This window comes from Ammospiza nelsoni, chromosome 8, assembly GCF_027579445.1.
Source record: "Ammospiza nelsoni isolate bAmmNel1 chromosome 8, bAmmNel1.pri, whole genome shotgun sequence".
Lineage (NCBI taxonomy): Eukaryota > Metazoa > Chordata > Aves > Passeriformes > Passerellidae > Ammospiza > Ammospiza nelsoni.
In genome coordinates, this window is record NC_080640.1 from 3,676,446 (window position 1) to 3,690,077 (window position 13,632).

At 49.0% G+C, this 13,632-nt stretch overlaps 1 protein-coding gene across 1 annotated transcript; it reads right to left on the reverse strand.

Moving 5' to 3' along the window:
- Positions 1-9,333: 9,333 nt before the first annotated feature.
- On the reverse strand, positions 9,334-10,986 carry LOC132076128 (PHD finger protein 7-like). The gene is given in 7 exon segments (XM_059477060.1): positions 9,334-9,570; positions 9,573-9,765; positions 9,907-10,020; positions 10,227-10,493; positions 10,727-10,863; positions 10,865-10,956; positions 10,959-10,986. Coding segments are annotated over 7 exon segments (1,068 nt in total).
- Between the last annotated feature and the right edge of the window lie 2,646 nt (positions 10,987-13,632).

Here is a 13,632-nt window from a genome sequence, read left to right on the forward strand (position 1 = left end):
AACGCCTGGCAGCACAAATGTTGACTTTTTTAGAGTTACAAGGCTGACAAGGATGAAGGACATGCTCAGATTTGTTCCTGCCCCAGCTCAGGCACAGTTTGCCTAATTGCCAGAAGGGGCTGCAGGGTGGAAGGTTCCAGTCTGTGTTTTGGTGCTTCCCTGTCCTCACTCTCAGCAATATTCCTGCCATGAGTGTGTCATGCTGACATTGTGCCCCTCAGACCACAGAGCATTTATTTTCCTTCTGTGCAACAGTCATCCACGTACTAAAGTTTGTGGTTGTTCTTGTTTCAGTTCTTATCCCTTTTGTAGTTAAAATTCTTTTGTTTTTTCCTTAAGAGGTGCCATTTTGCAGAGCACTTGCTGTTCTGCAATTCCCTGCTGCCCCAGTCCCTCACTAAAGCTGGGAAGAGCCAGTCAAGTTCACATGATTTGGGTGCTGTCCTGCAGTTCATGGCCACCATTGTGGAGCACTTTTTTTTTTTTGTTTAAACTGTTTTGAAGAACAGCTTTGAAGCTCTTCCCCCTTGTTTTTCTTATTTGTGTAATAAACAAGAATTGCATGTAAAGCTCTGTGACATGCTTTACTAATTTGTATTCTCTAAGAATATTTCTCTGTCTGCTGATGATCAATTTGAGCTCAGATTTTACCCAACACACTTTCTGGTTGCAGTTTTAATAGGCCGAGACTTTTCAGAACTTGAGAATTTTTTCTTTTTCTCCAGCACACCATTGTTGAATCTCTGAGCTCTTAATTTGTCTTTTAGTTGCTTCATGAGTCCAATTTTTTTGCAAGCTTATGAGAATTCCTAAGACAAGTCATCCTAAATTGCCCTTATTTAATGATGGGGTAATTGAGTTTTCTCTTTTAACCTGAAAGCTCTTTGGCTCTCTTAAGTAATCAAGGTCCAGGGTGTGTGTCTGGAACCAGAGCTAGAGCAGACAGAGGTTTTGATGGTTTGGTTTATTACAGTTCAATGCCAGAACAAGTACAAAATTACATGTATTATTTCAGAAGTGAAGACATACAGGACATTTCTTCCAAGGAACTAAGCCTGTCACCAGCTAACCTCCACTTCACAAACAATAAAAACCCTGTTGGCAGAAGTTTGTGAGTTAGGAGGTGGAGCTGGATGGTCAAAGGGAATGTCAAAGCTCCTTTTTCTGTGCAAAGTGGTAAAATGATAGGCTATGAGAAAGCTTTTGTAATGATGTGTCCGTTTTGGGGGTTTGCTGTATCATGGAAAGTGGTTTTTGTGCCTTCTGGCAATCCTAAACTTGGCCAGTTCTCAGTGACACCGCCTGAACCTCTCAAACTCAAATTCTGCTGCTTGTATAACTAATGTGCTTGTAAAACCTGCCTGTGCTTTTGTTGTCTGGGATCTTAATTAGCCTTAGAAAATTTCTTCAGGGCTTTTATTCCCAAAAAAATGTAGACAACTAAAGTGCCTTTACCCGCTGAGTGCCAGAAATCAGCGCTCTGGGGTTTGAACTTGTTCCACTGATTGCTCAAGTGGAGGTAGCTCAGCCAAAGGCTGGTGTTGAGCAAATTTTAACTTGAAGGAGGTGAAACTGAAAATAATTTACAAATTAGTGTAATATACACGCTGGAATGTGCAGAGAAAATGTATGTTTCATGAAATGAGTTTGGTTTTTGCATTGTAAGGTAGTAGAAAATTGAGAAGTGCAATCTCAGAGAATTCCCTTTCTGAACCTTCCTAGTGTATTTTTTTTTAAGTTTGCATTAGGTAGAGATGCAAGAGTGCAAATGGCATTACTTTTTTTCTGCTGTAATTGAAATTTATTTTTAAAATGGCACTTGAAAGAACTCTGTATTGCCTATACAGAGGGCTTAATTTTCTTTAGCAAGAGCTGTATAGCAATAAAACTTTTTAAAGGCACAAACATGTATCTGCAAAATGTTGCTATAAGAATTTGGCTGAAAAGGCCTAATCTGTCTCCATTACATATTTTTGTGAAATAGCTTGTGATGTTTCTCTAAATCAGGTATATGAAATGCTTTTCTAAATGAATAGTGACCCTGCCTTCAGTGCTGGGCAAACACACGAGGTAATCCAAGCACCCCAGAGCCAAACCAGCATTCCTGAGGCACCCAGGGCAGCCCTTGGCTTCACTGGGAGCTTTGTTTGTGGAAATAATACTCAATTGTGCTGGCACCTGTGCACTTTGGCAAGGGAAAAGCATGTGGGTTTTGGCATAAAATCGTTAAATATATATATTGGCATAAAAAGAAAAAATTACACTCTGGGTAAATGTAAACCAAGATTTAAGGGGACTATGTGAAACACTGAGAGGCAAGTGCCACACACTGAACAGGGGAGAGGGAAAACATACAATGCAGGGTTTCCTTTTCTTCCTCCTTCCTGTTGGTAATCTTACGAATCATGCTTATGACATTGTCCTTGACCTGGGCTCTTTTCAGCTACAAACCCCATGAATTTGTGTCATCAGGCAGTATTTACTAAAGTTAAGTAATCTATTTTGGTAATTTTTAATAGGACCCAAGAGCCTGGTGGTCATGACCGGGTAAAGAGCTTCACATCTTGAACCTGTTAGAATTTTCCATGAGGAAACAATCTCTGTTTTGTCTTCTAACAACAATGTTGGGAGGATGAGCTAAGTAGAAAAACAGGCCTTAGTTATTTCTTTGTTCTTTTTAATTTTTTGTTTTGTTTTGTTTTGTTTAGTCTGCAGCTGCTTCTTCATCTTTTCCACCCTTCCAGCAGCAGGTGGAGCCAGAAGCTTTGCTTTAAACTAAGAGTTTACTGCTGGGTGGAGAGTTTTTGGAATTTGGGAACTCCTGGGGGCTTGCTTTTGTGCTTTATCAACACCAAGGTGTGACACAAGCTTCGGTCTGGGCTCTGGGTGCTCTCTCAGTTCATAACTTGTGCTGTGTGCTCCTGTGGCTGATCTTGAGTGAAGGGGATTGTTAGAAGAGTTCCTGTACCTCCAGTGTGGCAAATTCTGACTGATAGAGATGTGGGGACAGCTGAGAGAGGAAAAAAGGGGCTTTCCTTCTCACATCACTGAAGTCGAGAAATAAGAAGGTGGAGATTTGAGACAAAATTTTAAGTAGACCTTAAAACTTGTGAACTGCTTTCCCTAGACCTCCCTGTCATGTTTCCATCCTTAACTAGTTGGAGTTGCTGTATTTTTGCAGTGAAAATAGGTGTTTTGCTGAACGTTCTCTCAGCAGGAAAAGCGAGGGAAAAAACATTACTGGATTAAAATCCCCTTGTAATACCCCGGGGGAAAGCTCATGAAGCTTCTGTGTTGAGGATCACTTGTAAGGGGTCCTGAGGCTCACCAAATGCTTGAAAGTGGTAAGATTTCATAGAATCATTAAGGTTGTAAAAGACCTCTAAGGTCATCAAGTCCAACCTTTCAGCTTTGCCTGTCAAACAGACGGAGTTACAGCAGTCAGATTGCTCATGGCTCAAGGAAGACCAGCTGACTTAGGCCACAGTTTGGAACGCTTCTTTGTTTTTAATTTCCAGTTGAAGTTGTTGAGCTTTGGATTTCATCCTTAAGGCAGCCCAGTGTGGTGAATGTACTGTGCTGCATGTAAGAGGTGACCATCAGGAATCCTCTTCAGCTGTTGTTGCCCTCAAAGCTTTCTGTCCCTCTGCTCGGGCTTGCTTGGAGAAATCCAAGCAGAGATGGTGCTGTTTGGAAAATCCCCAGGCTGTTATCGGCTCTAGTCCAAACAAATACGGGTAGAAAGCAACTCCTACTCGTTCCTGTATAAAATCCCAATAATCTGCTATGATTTAGGCTGCAGAGAAAGCCCCTCAAGAGTAGTGACCCTTGGCTCAATGTGCAATCCAAACAAAGGCCTGGACCTTGGATGAACTCCCAGACCTTCTCCGGGTCTGACACATGGGAGACCTAATCCTCAAATTAATACAGTCATTTGGAAGAGCTGTGAAATGAGAAAAGGGAGTAATTACCCTCTAAACACTGAGTTCCCTGTCTGCCATAGGTATTTCCAGCAGGAATACCAGGCTGCCCTGTCTCAGATGAGCTGTGCTAGAGCCTAGTTTTGTGGAAGGAATAATTGGCTGTCCTGGGAGGAATGACAGTGGTGTACATTCCATCTGGCTCTTGTTGGCAAGATGGCCAATGCCTGGTCAGTAAAGTATTTGGCAGTTAGGGCTGTGCTGAAGGACTTGGACTCACATGGATGTGGTGGGAGTTTAAAAATAATTTTCCTTCAGAAGTCATCCTAAGACCATTGAAAGAGAAGATCCCCAGGAGTGCTTCCCTACATGCACTGGTGTTGCGACAAGAGCATCTATTTTCCAGTATTCCTTAGTAGTTTTGAATCTTTTATCCTTAAAATTCAGAAATCATTAAATATGAATTACTTGGTCTTTTGAAAGCATTTCTAAATAATGTGTTAGCAGAACAAAAAAGTTAATTTCTACCTTGATGGAGGCAGGAAAGCTGAAGAAATCACAAAGCCCATGAAAGCTTCAGTGATTATCCTGTGCTCCACACCTTCTGCCACCAGTTCTGTGGCAGCTCCTGCCTTCTCTGAGCATAAAAACTCCTCTTTTTGAATGATGAGGGTAAGGTGAGTCCCAAAGGGACAAGCCAGCTTTGTCATCACAGGTGTCAGCAGCAGCAACCATAGAGACTCAGAGGAAAAAAAAATCCACACTTTTACATGTATTTCAGTATGTTTAATACACAAACTTTGGTCAGAACTTAGATTTAGCAGAACATTTCGAGTTGTATTGTGTTATAGATGTGTAACTGTACATTTTGTGTGTGGGAAGCCTTGTTGGAGCAGGTGGTTTGAGAAGTATCCTTTATTTGAGGTAATATTGTTTGCAGGGACAGGAAGCTGTTGTGATTCGAATTCATTTTATTAAAGCCTTGTTAAGTTTGTTCTGCTGTACCCCCATGTTCTCCCTGAGGTGGCTTACTCCTGGGTTTTACCTCCCTCACAGCTGCCCCTCATGCCATTCCCCACCCCTTGTTCCAGCTCTTCCCCTGCCTGTCAAGGCAACCCAGCCCCTTTTGTTCCAGAACCTTCCCTGCCACTCTCACCTCAGGCCAATCCTTGACTGCAACCCCCCTTTGGAATTCCCCTCTTCCTGGAGGCCCCATTGGCCCATGTGAGCCATCCTCCCCACCCTCCTACCCCAATAGGCCCCAGACGCTTGATGGAATCCCCTCACTCCTCCCCTGAGGGTTCCCTATTGGTTTGCTGTTTGTATCCACCCCCTGACTTGTAGCTGTATAAAACCTGTTGCACAAGGGAGTTGGGGGTTGAGGTTTCGTGTTTTTCTTGTCAGTTGGAGTGAGGCCTTTTGTGTGGAACTCTGAAGATGGAGATGCTCTGCTTTCATTCTCTGTCTAGTCCCTGTTGTGGGCGGTGTCTGGCACTGTAGAGCAAGTGACTCTAGAGGTTGTGCTTCTGTAAATCCCATACCAAGGCCGTTCCCCACTGCTGGCACAGCCCTGGAGTTCTAAGAGACAGCCCAGGCTCTGGTGGGATGCATTAGGAAGCCATTGGAGGGGCACGTGTTCCCACTACGTTTTCAGATAAAAAACCTGTAGATAGTGAGTCTCGGCTGCTCAGTTTGGCCTGAGAAGAGGAACAATGTTAACCAGTCAATGCTCCGTTTCGCAGAGCCATTTTCATTTTTTTAGCTGCTCCGGGAAGGGAGTGGTGAGCCAGTCCCATGTCGCTCCTGGGGAGCTGCTGCTTGAGGAGCTGCAGTGATTTGTAGACAGTCACCCAGCTCCATGCAGGACAGATGCCACTGCTCTGCTGCTGAGCCCAGCACCTTCTCCTTTTGCAGAACAAGCTTATTCCACCTGCATTGTTTCTGCCACCACATTTGATAAACTAGAAGTTCTTGAGACACCAGTGTGTGGTGTTATTATATTTCTACAATCTCATATCTTCTCAGTGTATTTTTAGGGCTGTAAATGTTCACAGCGCAGACTCCTTCAACACACTGCTCCTTAGCCAGGGCTCCTTCAAGACTCTCCCTGACTGGCCAATCCACCCTCTTTTATCCTAGTTGTCTTCACCAGCCACAGCTGCAGCCCATCAAGAACAACTGGGATTTAGCAGGGCAAGGCATATATATAGATATTCAAGAACAATGCAGATATTTTATTAGGACTCAAAGGCCACCTATACTCTAAGTGTGCTGTGGAGGGGTTTGACAGCTGGCTTGCAAACAAAGTGGAGTTAATAGAAAAAGTAATAATTGATGATTTCTGAGTGTGTCTATAGCAAGGAAGAAGGCAAGGCTGTCAGCATGGAAACAGGTTAGAAATGATACATGAAAATTTACGTAAGCTAGACTACGTGCATAAGTAGATGCGTATACATGCCTTACTGAATTTCTGTAAAGCTTTCACCAATTATATTGACACTGATTGTTTTGCACCAATGAAAATAATAAGTTATTGTGGTATAGTTAATGATTTAAGGTTAGGCTGTGTGAAGAGTATATAAGCTAGCTGGAGAACACAAAGAATAAAAAACTTATTTCTTCTTAAACTCTGATCACATGTGTATGTCATGTCCAAGCTAACACTAAGAGTGTCTCTTACTTTAGAGGTGCCCTGTGCCTGGCATGACAGGACCCTGATTCCTCCTCTGGCCTCTAAGCAATGCTGTCATGGGGTAGGCCCTGAGTAAGTGATGCCCCATGCCATAAAGGGTTGCAAACTTCTACATAGGAGAATATTGTAAGGGAAAAATCAAAGAGGACAGGGGAAATGAGGGTGTTTGTGCCCCTGCATGAGGCTGGCTTCTTCCAGAGGAGGCTCTGAGTGTATATGGACCAGAGTCACGTAACTGGGACATGTTGTGTTGTCTGGACTGCAGTAAATGCCAGGCAGGCAGTTGCTGTACAAACACAGCTATTGCCTTGCTGATAAAGTCTTTGATTTCTCCTTCTCATGTACAGGAATAGTTCATTTAAATTAATAGTAAAGGCAGTGTGAGAAAGGGGCTGCCATTTGCATACAGTGCCGTCTCAGCTGAAGAGCTCAGGTTTGAGCTCCCAGCTCTGAAGTTTTGGAAAGCACAAAAATGAAAACAAGATTAAAACTAAGTGTGGTGGGTGTTTCTGTGCAGCCACTGGATTCAGAACAGACCATACCTATATCATCACACACATCAGGTCACAACAGAGTGGCCTTTCCAAGCACAGCTGCTGCTTGCTAGTGAGGGAGCTACTGAAAGAAAATAATTTTGGATGACCTTTCTCTTTGTGGCCCTGTGGAGATGAACTGGGGTTATGTAACAGGGCTGAGGATTGCTACCGCTATTTATGTCCACAGGTGTGAGGTACAGTTTGTTGTGAGGCAGCCTGGATGCACTTCACCCTTGGCAGGGAGGGCCCCTTGCGCGTTCAGGCTCCTCATGGGGAATGGGAGGCCCGGGAACGAATGCAGGGTCCTCAGACCTGGATGGAGGTGGCTTTTTCTGAGCTGAAAGTCACCACTTTGTAATAAACACAACATGGGTGTGAGAAGGAATGATTTGGTTTAATCTAGTTCCTCTGTTTATGCTGTTGTTCAGCAGACAGGTGGGTGGTCACATGCTACATCAATAGCAAGACAATTAAAAGGGCTCATTGGGGAAGATGAAAAAGGAAAGCCTTATAAATATGATTGCATGGCAAAAGATTTTGAGAATATGGAAACTGTAAGCAAGATTGAAATGGAAGCAAGCTTTGAGGTACCTTAGTTACTGAACAGCTAGAAAACAATGGTGTGGCTGTGCTGGCAGTGTGGGTGCAGGAGCTGTGAGGGAGCTCCAACCCCTGTGTGAGTTCTGTCCCTGTGTGTGGCAGGTTGCTGGCAACCATGGCCACCTCCCTTGAGTGTTCACTGGGGTGGGAATGGGCTTGGAGACAAACACGGGCTCCAAGGTGAGGGTGGGCAGTCCTTACCTGTAGGCCCTGAAGTAATGGGTTTAGTTAATTACATATAGAATTGTCTGTCTGGGGCACAGGGCAGGTGGAAGGTTGTCACCATGATGTTTTCGGAAAAATCCCTTTGCCAGGATTTTTTCTCCTGGGAATATGAGAAGCCTCAGCTTCTCTGTGTTTTGCTGCTCTGGAATGGAATTCGGAGAATTGTTTACCCAGCAGTGAATTGTTTTTACTTAATGACCAATCCCAGTTCAGCTGTGTCAGACTCTGGTCAGTCACAGGTTTTTGTTGCTCATTCTTTGCTGGCCTCTCTGATGTCTCCTTAATCTTGCTTTAGTACAGTTCTAGTATATTATTTTTTTCATATAAAAAGTGGCTGTGGTGCTGCTGGTCCGTGGGACATGCCGGGTGCTGGAGCCTGGCCAGGGCTTGATGGCAAGGCAGAGGCTGAGGGGCAGCTGGGCTCAGGGATGTGAACACAGCTGAGGAGCAGAGCACAGCCCTGCAGGGCCACTGAGAGCAGCTTCTCAGGGCCAGCAAGGCCTGAACAGCATGGCCATGGTACTCGGCAGATGTGAAGGGCAGCTATACACTGAAAATGTGCTGCCTGCCCTGGGGTCGTAGATTTGTATTGGTTATTAAGGTAAGCTTGGAGAAAGTATAAAGAAAATTACTGGAAAAGACATGAAGATTCCAGTTTAAAAAAACTTTATTTTTGCGTATTCATCTCTATGTATCTATGTATTAATCTATCATCTATGTATCTATGTATCTATCTCATCTATCACTATCTAGATATCTATAGATATCTGTATATCTATCGATCTATGTCTATGTTTATGGGTCCAAATGGGTAAGGGTGATGGGGGTGTGGACAGGCTGATATTTGGTGCTGCTGTGTATTTGTGGCCGGCTGTAGGGCTTTTTTGCCCGCCGTTGTTGCTGCCAGACGTGTCTCATGCGGATTGGCCCAGGCTGGGAGCGGTTGTCCGTCGTGGATCCGTGGAAGATCCATGGAGGCCTGTATGGACGTTGTGGCCGTGGTGCTGGACTGTTGGCAGCCAAAGTGCCCTCAGACAGCCCCGGCAGTGGCTGTGTGGAAGTGCTGGGGCTGCTTTCATCAGCACTCTGGGCTGGCCCAGTGTCAATCCTGCGGCGTTTTGCGGGTGGGCCGTATGATACCGCTGAGGCACTGTCTTTCTTCGGATAGCCACGTTTGAAGGCACACCGAGGGCAAGAGGAAGAGCTGGTGGTCTTGGCAGGACACTTGCCCTGGGAGAGCTGTGATGCTGCCTGGCTGGAAGTGCTGGGTTTGCAGGTGTCAGCACTGTGGGCTGGCCCATCCTGGATCGTGCAGGGTTCTGCAGGAGGGCTATGCGTTGCCCCTGACTGTATTTGTTCCTCAGTGTCGCCATGTTTTAAGGCCTGCTGAGGGCTGATGGAGCAGCTGCTCTTGAGGAGCACCGTGTCCTGGGACAGTGTCAGCAGTTCTGGGCTCGAGGTTTTGGTGTCCACAAGGTCTGATTTGCCAGTGGAACCTGCAAAGAGGGGCAGGCAGAAGGAAGGTTGTAAGGACAGTCCCCAGGCTGCAGGCAGGAGAGGCCGCTGTGGTATCCAGTGCCCTCCTGGAGCCAAGCTGTGTGCTGAGGGCCCTGGTGCCAGGCCCATCGTGGTCCCTGTGTGGATTGCATAGTGCTGAATGCTTTGTTGCCTACCAGTGTCGGTGGCAGCACAGGTGCTGCACTCCCAGGAGCAGGTGCTGTTCCCCAAAGAGGAGCAGAGTCGGTGGATGCCCTCAGCAGCGCAGGAGCTGCAGAGCCGCAGTTGCCAGGGTCTGGAGGAGCAAGGAGGTGGTGAGGACAAAGTGTCAGAGCAGGGAGTGCCTGGCAGAGCCCTTGTGCGTAATTGTACATCCCTGTGGCTGTGGGGAGACAGATCCCCCTCAGCTGGCTGCATTGCTGCTTTGGCAGCTTACCCGTGTGCCTCCGTGTGCTCCCTGCCACCTGGACAAAGGCACGTTGTGGCATCGCAGCGGCCATGCCTCTGATCTGAGGGTCCGACCTCTGGGTCACTCTGCCACGATGGGGGTCTGCCAGAGAAGGAAGGGAAAGAGTTGGGCCCACATCAGGCAGATGCCCGCAGTCACTGCTCCTTTGCCTGTGCCATTTCCAGGGACTGATTGGAGCTGAGGGCAAGAGGGACAGGCCAGAGGGTGGGCAGGCCTGGCAGGGCAGTCCCTAGGCGGGCACTGTGCTTGTGCCTGGTGCCTTGTGAGGTGGGAGGAGAAAAGCCAACCTCTTAGAGAGTCGGATCCCCATGGTGAGCATTTCCGTCATGAACGGCTCTTGTTTGAGGCACCGCGGGCATCGGAAGTCAATGCCAGCGTGCAGAGCCAGTCTCTGGATGCAGTGCCGGTGGAAGCGGGCGTCTTGGCACGCGGGACACGCCATGGTTTTGTAGGAGATGTTGTCTTCCACCGTGTCCAGGCAGATGGTGCAGGTGTTGTCCTGGCTTGGACGTGGCCGCAGTGCCTGCTGTGGGCGGTGCTCCCAGCAGAAGGACCTGTGAGGAAGATGGGGGAGATGAGTGAGGGAAGGGTGAAGTGCAGAGTCCTTGGGCCGTGCTGGCAGTGTGGGTGCAGGAGGTGTGAGGGAGCCCCAGCCCCTGTGTGGGTTCTGTCGCTGTGTGTGGCACGTTGCTGGCAACCATGGGTTCCCGCCTTATGCATTCACTCAGATGTAAAGGGCTTGGAGAGAAAAGCAGGCGTTCCGAGGGTGAGGGTGGGCAGCCCTTACCTGTAGGCCCCGAAGTACTGGGTGACACATTGTCCGTCTGGGGCACAGGGCAGGTGGAAGGTGCGGTCGCAGCCCGTCTGGCAGCAGGTGATGGTGGCCCCCATCTTGCAGCAGATGAAGCAGGTCTGGAAAGAGCAGAGCCAGCCCCGTGAATGTCAGGACTGGAGATTTGTGGTCTCTTTGCATCTCCAGACAGTGAGTGGGATGTGGGCAGAGCCAGCTCAGAGCCCCAGAGCCACGTGCACCCGAGGCCCCTGCATGTGCCAGGCCTGGGGCTTCTTTGCTGGGGAGCAGGAGGAGCTGGCGAAGCCTCTCCTGGTGCAAAGCTGCCTGCTCCTGCTGCCAGGTCATCCCCACCTTGTTGGCTGCTTCCCTGATGATGCGCCTGGTGTCCCCAACGAGAAAGTGTCCAGTGTCCTCGCGTGGGTAAAGCCCAGTGGCGAGGATCTGCAAGGCAGGGAAGGCCGGGAGCTTGTTAGGTCAGGGAGGCAGGGCCCTTGTGGGCTGAAAGCTGGAGGAAGCCCCAAGAGAATTCACCTGGCAGTAGGTGTGGACACAGAGCTTGAACTTCATTCTCTTGTCCCCACAGATGTCGTTGTCCTGGGTGTGGTGGCACAGCATGCAGGCTGCAGAGACAGAGCAAGTGCCCCGGGCATGAGCAGGACTGTGGGGCTGGGCAAGTGTCCATGCAGGATCAGCCCCAGGGCCCTGCAGGGTCTGTGCTGTGCTGGCTGAAGGGCAGAGCAGGTCAGGCGTGGCTGCCCCATCTCGTGCCCAGGTCACCCCCCAGTGTGGGAGCTCCTGCCTGGGCCTGGCATGGTTCTTGATTCCTCACTGGCTACCCCAGTATGCCCTGTGCCAGTGCCAGGAAGCTATGGGGAGGGAGGCTTCTGCTCTTACATTTTTCGTTGGGGAGAGTTTCTTGCCGTGCCCTCTTGGATCTAGGAGAGTTTGATGGCAAGTGGCCGGAGCGTCTCTTGCGCTGCCCTGCTGGCATTTCTCCTCCTGAGTGTTGTCTTCCAAGCCTGAGTGAAGAGAGAGATGCTTTTTAGCTGTGTCAGAGACAGCAGAAGCCTCTGGCTTACCCCGATGCCTGAGCAGCCTCAGGCAAGCTCCTTCTTCGCAGTCTCTCCTCGACTCTGAGGGTGGTGTTGATGTGCAGGCATTTTTTGTGCCTTTGGCCCCGGTGATGATGTCACTGGGGCCACTGTGACATGGGCAGCACTGATATGTGGTGATGGGCGATGGTGGTGCCATGCCCATCGCAAGTGGTGATGTTGCAGGAGTGGCTTCTTTGGAGGGGATGGGATTAACTTCTGCTGGGAGTAAAATTTGTATTTGTGACCAAATGAATGTGGGTGAGCCAGGGCTGTGTGAGGCATGGCTGAGCAGGGGTGGTGCAGCCTGTCGTGCTGCTGAGCCCCAGCTCTCCAGGGAGCAGGCTGGTGGCAACATCTGCTGGCAGGGGACACAGGTGGGCCAGCAGATCCCCGGCTGGCAGGGAGAGGCCAGAGCTGAGACCAAGTCTGCTGGGTGCGGGATGGTTCCCCCGGCAAGGGAACTCCTGTGTGGGTGCGGGCAGGTCACTCCTTGGTGGGTGCTGGAGGAGCGACTCCTCGCCGTCCACCGTGAGCACAGTCGTGGATGGATATGGATGGCGCGACCGGGGTGAAGGAGGACCCGAGGCACTGGGGCAAACCCAACTGAGTTTATCTGGGGGAAGCCCGAGGGTCCAAGGAGGGAGGGAATCGGGACTACAAGAGCAGTTGAAGTGAGCCGGTGTCAGGGGTGAGCTGGTGGCCCGAAGCGGGATGGCAGGGGGTTTATAAAGGGGAAAGTGTAGGCAGGGTCGAGGTACAAATCAAGCAGTGGGGAGAGGGCTCAGAGGAGAGGACAATGTTGGGTGATGGGGGGCACACCTCTGAGGATTTGGGGAGAGGGTGGTGTGGTTAGAGAGTCCGGTGGGGGAGCGAGGAAGAGGGAATATTCCAGAAGGGAGGGAGTGGACTAGAGGTGATTGATGTTCATACAGTAGAATCCTCCCAGGGCGCCTCTGCCCCATCTTCCCTTTCCCCTCCTCCCACAGGAATGTGTTGCCAACCATGGGGACGTAGACCTGTGTATGTTACACTGAGAGAAGCTTGGAGGAAGTTTGAAGAAAATGACTGGGAAATACATATGAGTTCTCTTAGTGTAAAAAAAACTTTATTTTTTGTGTATGTCTATTTATCTATGTATTTATGTATCTATAATCTGTCTATCTGTCTATCTATCTATCTATCTTTGTAACTATCTATCTAACTATCTATTTAACAATCTATATCTATTTATCTTATGTGTTTATGTTTCTTTGATGGGTAAGGGTGATGGGGGTGTGGACAGGCTGATATTTGGTGCTGCTGTGTATTTGTGGCCGGCTGTAGGGCTTTTTTGCCCGCCGTTGTTGCTGCCAGACGTGTCTCATGCGGATTGGCCCAGGCTGGGAGCGGTTGTCCGTCGTGGATCCGTGGAAGATCCATGGAGGCCTGTATGGACGTTGTGGCCGTGGTGCTGGACTGTTGGCAGCCAAAGTGCCCTCAGACAGCCCCGGCAGTGGCTGTGTGGAAGTGCTGGGGCTGCTTTCATCAGCACTCTGGGCTGGCCCAGTGTCAATCCTGCGGCGTTTTGCGGGTGGGCCGTATGATACCGCTGAGGCACTGTCTTTCTTCGGATAGCCACGTTTGAAGGCACACCGAGGGCAAGAGGAAGAGCTGGTGGTCTTGGCAGGACACTTGCCCTGGGAGAGCTGTGATGCTGCCTGGCTGGAAGTGCTGGGTTTGCAGGTGTCAGCACTGTGGGCTGGCCCATCCTGGATCGTGCAGGGTTCTGCAGGAGGGCTGTGCGTTGCCCCTGACTGTATTTGTTCC